Below are 9,779 nucleotides of genomic sequence, written 5' to 3' on the forward strand. Positions count from 1 at the left end.
CTAAAGCTAGTAATTTACATGAGCAAGGTATACATAATTAAAGATATGAAGTGAGTTTCAAAGCAAAACATAAGGTTGAAGGTGAAGGGTGCTTTACCATTACTAAAGTCACTGCTTCAAGGAAAACATCACAGAAAAAGAAGTGGGCATGACCCTGGGATGAAGTTTTAAAGCTAGTAATTTACATAAACAAGGTATACATGATTAAAGATATGAAGCGAGTTTCAAAGCAAAACATAAGGTTGAAGGAGAAATGGTGCTTTACCATAACTAAAGTCACTGCTTCAAGGAAAACATCACAGAAAAAGAAGTGGGCATGGCCCTCGAATTAAGTTTTAAAGCTAGTAATCCACATGAACAAGGTATACATGATTAAACATATGAAGCTAGTTTCAAAGCAAAACATAAAGTTGAAGGTAAAGTGGTGCTTTACTTCAACATAAAAATCAGTGTTCAGGCTATATATCAGTCAAGATATTAGCAAACTGCGTTCATATAAAGGGAAAGAAAAAAGGAGGGGTATTTCACAATAAAGTATCCTGCAAGCTACTTAATTCCACTAAAAAAAAAGGTTATCAAAGAACATGAGCCACATTTAAAGCTAACCATAACTAAAGTTGCTGCTTCAAGGAAAACATCACAGAAAAAGAAGTGGGCATGGCCCTGGGATCAAGTTTTAAAGCTATTAATTTACATGAACAAGGTATACATGATTAAAGATATGAAGTTAGCTTCAAAGCAAAACATAAGGTTGAAGGTGAAGTTGTGCTTTACTTCGCATAATCATACATACACAAATATTTAGACCGATGGCCAGGGAAGGCTATCAGTCCAGACAGGCCACATGAAAAACTTGACAGCGCAGTATTCTAGAACATGCCATAATTTATGCTAAACAAGTCTTTATGAAATACACTTAATTAATAAATGTACATGTATTACAGAACCTGCTTTTCAAAAAAAATAGTACTTACTACATTGCGATAAGTTAAGTGGCGGCTTTACCTTTAGGTGCAAAATGTGTACTTCATAAAGACTTTTGTTTATTATAAATTATGGCATGCAGTAGAATACCATGCTATTAATAACAATTTGACAAGTTGAGGTCATCTTTTAGAGATTTTCATATTTTCTGGTATACCATGTGTTGGAAAAAAAAGCTTGAAGTAAAGAAAGAAAGTCCTTGAAAAGCTTGGTGACGCAATCCAATGCATCAGAGAAATGGTACTGCACAAAATGCTTAACTCACAGTAGCATTCGAATAAAAAGTGCATGATCACTTGCACATACCACATGCTTAGCTATATGCATACATGGCCATCTGCTTCAAGTCATTACAACTCCTAAGAGCTCCGCATCTATTTTCATACATATTCTGGAACTAAGTTTACTTCTGTTTTATTGCTTTGTGACACGCCCATTTCGCCAAAGAATCTGCGACCACCCACAATCGAATACAACTTAAGAAGGCAGTAGGAATTTCATATGGGTGACTTGGTTGGTGATTTTTTTTTTTAAGTGCAGCACGAATAAAGCACGACAGGGAGAAGAAACGCATGACGACATCACAAGTGTGAACTAACAACAGTCATTAGACATTAGACTGTGCCTGCGATGCTTTTGTCGGTTTATTCTTCTTCTTGTTTTAATCGTGTTGTGCTTCTGACCGAAAAAAAGAAACCGGGCCTGCACAGAACACTGAATGCTGACACAGAAAATTCTGGACGAGTGGCCTTGCTTATGCTCAAGGAAACTACAAGCGCAGTTGCAAGATACTCACTATAACCTTGAATGATCACAATTTTGTGAAGTAGGCAAGCCCCCCAACAGAATTGTTCAACATTCTGCACAGAAGTGTGGTAACCACTATACATGTGCAAGGTGTTATTAGCACTTTGTTGATGCTGCGGCTGATGATGATAAATAAATATGGCTTCACACTTTGAACTAAGAAGAAAGCTTTAGACTGATCACTAATTATGCAATTAACACTACGTGATGCCTGGTAGCTATTTTACTCTTTTTTCAAGTGCGATATTACATCTGTTTAAGAGACACCTTGCCCGGAATGACCTGTGTAGGGTATTTTTGTGAACAAATTTTGAGCACCAGTGTGTCTCTGTGGTAGAATACTGGACAGTCACACTGAGGGCCTCGATTCAAACTCCACTCTGTCTTTTTTTTCTTCTCATTGTATGAAACAGCATTTATGAACACCAGCAAACAACTACATCCTCAAAACCAGTTGTTGTGATCTCACAACAGCTTTTGTTGCAAAACACAGGAAAGGCCTTCCCCAGATGACTAGAACACAGCACCCAATCAATTCCATAACTTCAACGAGTTCAACTCATATATCCGACTATATGCCCTAATGGCAAGGTCATTGGCTGTTCAGCTAATGCCATCAATTTAGGGTGCACTCTCATCAGTGCTGGCTTGTGTGCATCAGACTTTAAAGTAGACAGTGCTTGTTGCTGAGCTCGTTGGGTCATTACTTGAAAAATAGAGGTACGGCACAGAAAGGACAGTTGGCGAAACACTTCCGCCAAACCACATTTCTAAGGAGAGTAAGCAGCACACTGTGAAGACAATTTGAGGCATTCCCAAAGAGAAAAAAAAAAGGGCAAGCAGTCGGTGCATTAGTGGGCCATCACTAGGTGTGATGAAGAAGCGATGTTCCTGTAAGATAGCCTGTAGACGTGTAAGGTTTAGGTTGTGTGCTGCTTCTTTTCGCTATCGCTCGGACTGATCCTTTAATGGACATTTTATTGTGTGCTGGCCTGATTCTACAGCTTGGATCAATGCAATTGTCAGAGCACATCCTTAAACTCTATTACACCAGTGGTTCATGATAATTTGATAGTTCATCTGTGTTATTATATCTGCGATCAGATTACGTTGTCCGACAGCACGTATAAATCAGTATTGTTTCTTCAGTAAAGAGTTGGATGGTGGCACCCGTATTTGTCAGTTCGTGTCTTCACTTCGTCCCAGCCCTTTCTGCGTCACACCTATTTTCTCATACATTCACATTACCTCCTCCGGCCTGCCATCTCGGGTCACCAAGTGAGGTAAGCATATCAACTGCCTTCTCAGACATTGTTATTACTTTCAGTACATGTGTGAGCAGGCAAAAGTGTCTTCCCATGGTGAGTTTTCAAGTGGCGCATAAGGCCGCACTTTTGAGTAAAGCTCATAGGACAAAGGTTGCACACGAAAGGTTTCTCACCAGTGTGGATGCGGACATGTCTGGTCAGGTCGCTCCGTTGCCTAAAGGCCCGGCTGCATTGGTTGCATTCGTACGGGCGCTCGTCTCTATCGTGGGTCCTTTGGTGTATCGCCATGACCCGCTTGTAGTTTGTGGTGTAGTCACATGTAAGACACCGCTTCACATAGCCCATCTCGCGAGAGCGCAGAGGATGGTTCGGGTGGTGAGACACAGCAAACCGGCCTGCATAAGAAAAATTGCCAGTCTCGGCAAGAAACAGAGTAAAAACGTAGGGAAAGACAAGGTGCAACTCACTACTATAAGCTCAATGTACAAATCAGTGTACCCACACTCGAGCTTCTTACAATGTACACTCGTGAGCAAAAGTATATGGACCACGGAAGCGCGAGCTGACATCTTCTACACCGTTTAGTTGGAAGCCATTTGCTGCAGAGAGCATTGCCTTGACCAAATGGCTGTCGAGAGCATTGCTCTGATGGAAAGCATCAGAGAAATGCCCCCAACAGTAGACATGTCTGCAATACATGGCCCAGACAACATAGGTGTCTGGACAGCAAAGGTTCTTATGCCTTTGCTTGCCGGTGTACCATGAGCGAAAGAATAAGGACCTTTGCTGTCCATATACCTTTATAAGCATGTATGTATGCATAGAAAGAAAACAACTTTGCATCATAATCAACTGATCAAGTATAGCAGTGTCCACAAGCTAAGCACGAACAAGCAGGGTCACGTAAGAGGCTAATTATTTATACATGTTTGGATAAGCACAATGTTATCAGAATAAACCTAGTTCAACCACACCACACACAGCATGAATAAGCAATTATTATGACAAACAATTGCTAGTTTTAAGAAATATGCCTATTTAGCTCTGCTCCTGCACATAGTTGAAAAAAAAAATGAAAAAAGCTGTGACAGCTTCAGCTTAACTAGAAAATTAATAAACAATTCTAAAGCACAGTACAATACATTTGAATCAGTGAACACAAGCATCCTACATATCTGCTTATGTGCATCCTTTGCCATGATATTGTGTTTTAATCCTCGGGTATTCCGTCTCACTCTGTCAACAATGTGCTTTGAACTGTGCGACAGGAAAGTGTCCAAATTGAGACAGATGAGAGTCAAAGGAAAAAAAATTTTAAAAACATGTTGGAAATTACTTATTTAAGAGAAAGGGGAAATGTACACATAGTTTAAGTGTTACCAAGCTGCGCTGCATTTCTTACGCCAACAAATCTCACAGCTATTCGCACCGTGAGAATGGCAAAAGAAGTTCTGCCCCTAGTTGCAATTAAACCAATTTCAGGTTTCACAATTTCAAGGCAACTTCTCTTATAGTCCCGATACAGCCAGATAGTCGGCCACAAATACCACAGCTAGTACCACAACGTTCGCCGAGGGCTGCATTGTAAGAGTTCTCAGTATTAAGGTTCTCCATGCTAGTACTTCCAAGCAAATCTAGCATTTTTCTCCTTCCCAGAATGCCTAGGTTTCAGAGATCGACGTAAACTGCTCATTATGTCCTTTCAGCAAAAATATAAAAGCAGCCAGCCAAAAGAACTGGAACGTTCTTGCGGTCAACAAAGTTGTTCACTGAAACACCAAGGTCTAATAAATATTTAACACGCTGCCTTCCTTCTACTGGACAACAAAATGGCTGAGCCGTCTGCAAAGAACAAGAGTGTAAAGCTTAACAGCAATTCAAGCCAAAGAGAACAGCAATAGAAATGCATAGTACATGCAACATATTGATTCTATAATACAGGCTTTGCATTTATATATTACCATATTGCTGAAGCTTATACCTCTGCAAACTTTTTAACTTTCTATACAGTGGCCTAATGCCTATGGGTTTCGAAGTGTTCACAAGTTGCACTGTGGCGGACTAGGAATACGCACATTTGTGCGATTTTACTTGGTTACGTTTTGAGAGAACCTCGAGTTGCTAAAATGATTGTAATGCCTTTGGTAACCCCAGTTATTCATACTAAACTACGGCTACTTACAAAGTAAATGGCTGCGATAACCAAAATTCTTACATAAAGCAACTCTAGTCCTCAAAACGCAATGGCTACGGCCAAACTTGCAGTTAGAGAGAGTTGGTTATGTATGCACGAAGTTTCCACCATTTGACACGGACAGAGAAAGACTAGGTACAAAATGCACTGTGTGTCCTGCTTCTTATTCCAAATTATCTGGCACCCATTTCTTGATACACAGAACACAATGTATCCCTTTCGTGTTGATCTGAAGTTTTATGAACGGCTATTCAGTAAAAATGTAACTCCCGTGAGCTTAGGAAAAGGAAAGAAGCATAAAAGGGTGCAGCACTAGTGAGGCAGCTGGTGCAGCTGCTGAAATTTTTTGGCCGTAGTATATCCTGTGAGCAGAGCAAATAGTATTTCAACCTGAAATACGAGCAATAACTTTGGTTTATACTTGTTCTCCCAACACATGGCTTGAACTGAAGTGACCGCTCGGAACTGTGGGACAGGAGTTCCAGCTGCGACGAACAGTTGAGCATCGAATCCCCGCTGGTAAACGTTTATGAAGGTACGAGAAGCCACAGAGCATGCCTTTTTACTTCGATCAATGATAATGTGCACGTACTTCAATGAGACAAAAAAAAAAACAGAAACAGCAGCCAATGACCGTAAACACCTTTTTTTGCCTAAGATATGTTGCGGAGAAACGGAGCAAGGTCACGGTGTTCCTGGGTTTTATGGCGACCAAAACCTCACTCACAAACTAGGAGAATGCCGACTCGGTGAGCCCCAATATAGTGGTGGTGCAAACAACCCACGAAATTCGTACCTAAAGATTTCCTTCGACCTAAAAGACATCCAAGTGCCCGCTTTTCCTTCTCCACGTGATTTGTCCCAGTAACGAAAAGAGCGATCGAGGTCATTTTCGTTTAGATACAACATACATTTTCTACAAACACGAAGGGCAAGTTTCGAAGGGTAATGACAATGCCAGCCACAGAGCAGATTGCGTGGTATTCAACATAGATGAACTCGTGTCCGCATGGTATTGTTCTTGTAGCTATAATAAAACAAAACTACAAACGGTATCAAAGTATCTTTACTGCAAAACGTATCCAACACAAAAAATACAGCAACATCAATAACACGAAATCACGGTAGCAAAACAAAGGAAAAAACTACTGGAACACTCAAAAGCTAGCTGTGCCTCAAATAGTGAAGGTTTGATTAAGGCTGTGAAACAATGCAGTAATATTAAGCAAGTGCTTCAATCACAGTGAACACGTAACATGTGCTTGGCACAGACAATAGCAAACGGTGAGCCACACTTACAAATCATTGAGTATGTCCAATTACTTTTCATATAAGAAGAGGTGTTTCAATAGTATCTCACTTAAGACAGCAGCAAAGCACACTCTAATTTGAGAAGAGAAAAAACGAAACATTTTGCCTTGAAACATTCCGTGAGTTACTTGACCACACAGAAAAAGAAGTGAACTGTGAAAGAACAGGTTCCAACACCTAAAGCAAACCATAACTAAACTCATTGCTTCAAGGAACAAATCACAGAAAATCTAACGGGCCAGCAACTTTTTGGAAGAACCTGTAATTCTTTGGAACAAGGTAAACAGGCAGAACAATGCCGTTTGGGTTTTAAAGCAAAGCATTAGATGGCTTGTTCATAAGGGGGCTATAAATCCAACACATCAGCAAAAGAATACTTCACAAATCAAGTTATCTTTGAGAGATTTTTGGAACAAGAATACATAATCACTTGCACAAATCCCACATACCACACAGAACAACAGGTTCCAAGCGCTTTTATGATAAGCTCCAAGAATATTTACATCTAATTTGTACGTTTTCCAGTACTAGATTCATCACTACAGTCTGTTTTAGTGTCTCAGTGTTGCATTTCCCTGGTGCTATGAAGTCCCCACCATCGAGCCCCAACACAAACTCCTCTAGCCTGCCACTTCGCACCCCGAAATGATACATGCACATCATAAAGCTTCCTAAAATTAACTAGAGGGTACTCTGGTGCTGCGATCGTTCAGCGACCACGGGAATGATGAATAGTACGGATTGGCCTAGTCTTCGTACTTGCGGGGCTCGAATCGCACTTGTGCCTTCATTTATAGCTTATGTTTCGATATTGTTTCGAAGGAAATAAGAACCCTTTTCAAGTTAATGACCCGATTTGAAACGGTAAGCCTAAAAGAATCAGGTGATGAAGCGCAATTGCTGAACATTTGCTGATTTTTTTTTTTTTTTCATGAAAAAATAGCTCTAAGTCACATGAACACACCCAGAGCCAAAAGTATGAAGGTTAGACAAATCCGTGTACTACCCTTCATTCCCACGCTAGCTGAAGCGCCGTGCATTGCAGCTTCCATAGACACTAGCGCCAGAGTTAATTCTAGTGCATATTTAGGAAACTCTATGACGCACATTACTTGTCTTCTCGGACACTGCCATTACTGTCAGCACAGGCGTGAACACCATTAGGCCAGATGGACTGTCCTGCCAGTATGAGTTTCCAAGTGCCTTACAAGTAGGTACTTTCGCGTGAAATCCATGGGACAGAGGTGGCACTGGAAAGGTCTCTCGCCGGTGTGGATGCGAAGGTGCCTGTTCAGGTGGCCCGTCTGCTTGAAAGCCAAGTGACAGTGCTCGGACTGGTACGGGCGCTCGCCCGTGTGCATCCTTTGGTGATACTTCATAGAGTGTTCGCTATTCGTGACGTAGCCACACTGAAGACACCGCTTCAGATGCATCATCTTGCGAGAGTGCGGAGGATGCAGTTGACGCGACTGGTGAGGCACAGCTATTGGGTCTGCACAAATGAGTAAAATTGCAATTCTAAGCAAAGGATTGAGCGAAACTTGGGGGACAGACGAAAAACAAGCATAAGGTGCAGAACGCTACTGTATGCAATAGAATATGAAGAGGAACGAAATATGGAAGGGACAAGCACATAAAAGTGAGAAAGCGTGCAATGCTTATAACCTGCAATGCAGTCCACATTCAAGAAATAACAAGAGTTGATGTGCTTATATGGCATTTTGCACACATATATTGACACACAAATGCCAGAATATTTTCTTTGGATGGGGGCAACTCTAAAGCTGTCCTTTAGATGATGACGATAATAATAATAATAATAATAATAATAATAATAATAATAATAATAATAATAATAATAATAATAATAATAATAATAATAATAAAATATTAATAATAATAAAATAATAATAATAATAATAATAATAACAATGATGATGATGATGATACTATAATCTGGGATTTTACGTTCCAAAGCCACAATATAATTATGAAGGACATTGCAGTGGAGGGCTCCAGAAATTTCGACCATCTGGTGCTCTTAATGTGCAGACAATGCACGATACAAGGGAATCTGCCATTGTGTCCTTTTGCATGGCTAACAATGCAGCAAAAGCAACTACAAAAGGTGGTGGTAGAGTTTACCTTTGCAAGCAGACTTAATGCCTGTGTCCCATGCTTAGTGAAAAAAACAACAACAAAAAGATCACAAGTCAACAAAGAAACGTATCAATAAATCGGATGAACAAGAAATACGTCTACACAAAACAGGCCCGAAATTCCATTCGTGCTATGTGTGGTTGACCACATGCACAGCTTCCTTTTGTTGCACAGCTTCTCTGCAGTTTAGAGAGACGTCAAATGATGAAAGACGAACTGATTGTAGCCAATTCACCTTGATCGTCTTCTGTGAGCACTCGTTGCTTGAATCATGTTTAAGCTATACGGCAAACAAGATAGATGATGAGCAATTGAACGAAACAAATTGTGTTCACAAATCAAGTTACCAATCAGGGTCACAATAGGGACAAGTTGTTTATATGCACCTGGATAAACACTATTCATCAAAAGCACAGATATAGACGAGGTACCTCCTTTACGATAAACAGTTGCTATTTCTATGAGCTATGTCTTTTCAGTTTTACTCCTGTACATAACCAAAAAAATTATTATCAAACGGCTGTTACCAATCCAGATACACTGAAAAGTTAATAAATGATAGTAAAGCATGGTACACTATGTGCGAGTAATCAGAGAGGACACACAGACATCCCTCATGCCTACTTATTTGTACCGATGCAGCATGTTATCCGCCAGTCTTTCATCTAGAATTTTCGACACTATGTAATGAACTGTACCACAAGAACATTTGAAAGCCATTCATACGGTGAATTATACCACACACACACAAAAGTTTACACATAAATGTCCACTGTCAAAGGAATGGGAAGAATGTATACACCATAACTAACATAACACAACTTAGCGTGCCATAACATAACTTTCCTAGGACAAGTAGTTTGTGTAGTTAATTCGGTTGTGTGTGAAAGCACACTCGGGTGGTTGTTTGGGAGTGCTCCGACTGCGTTTGAAAGTCATGAATTCAACAGCTTTGAAGCTCTACAATGAGAACAAGCAAATATGCAAGTTATGAACCTGCTTAATTTATTAATGTCTCAGATTTAACGTGCCAAAACCACGATATGATTATGTGG

At 40.2% G+C, this 9,779-nt stretch overlaps 1 protein-coding gene across 1 annotated transcript in view; it reads right to left on the reverse strand.

The window, feature by feature from the left end:
• LOC119165038 (DNA-binding protein Ikaros-like) overlaps positions 1-4,870 on the reverse strand; it is a 91,779-nt gene extending 86,909 nt beyond the window's left edge. Inside the window, exon 1 of the mRNA XM_075873641.1 lies at positions 3,233-4,870. Within this exon, the coding sequence (XP_075729756.1) occupies positions 3,233-3,404 (172 nt within the window). The 5' untranslated portion in view covers positions 3,405-4,870. The remainder of the gene's footprint in view (positions 1-3,232) is intronic.
• Between the last annotated feature and the right edge of the window lie 4,909 nt (positions 4,871-9,779).

Source organism: Rhipicephalus microplus, chromosome 9 (genome assembly GCF_043290135.1).
Source record: "Rhipicephalus microplus isolate Deutch F79 chromosome 9, USDA_Rmic, whole genome shotgun sequence".
NCBI classification, from domain to species: Eukaryota; Metazoa; Arthropoda; class Arachnida; order Ixodida; family Ixodidae; genus Rhipicephalus; species Rhipicephalus microplus.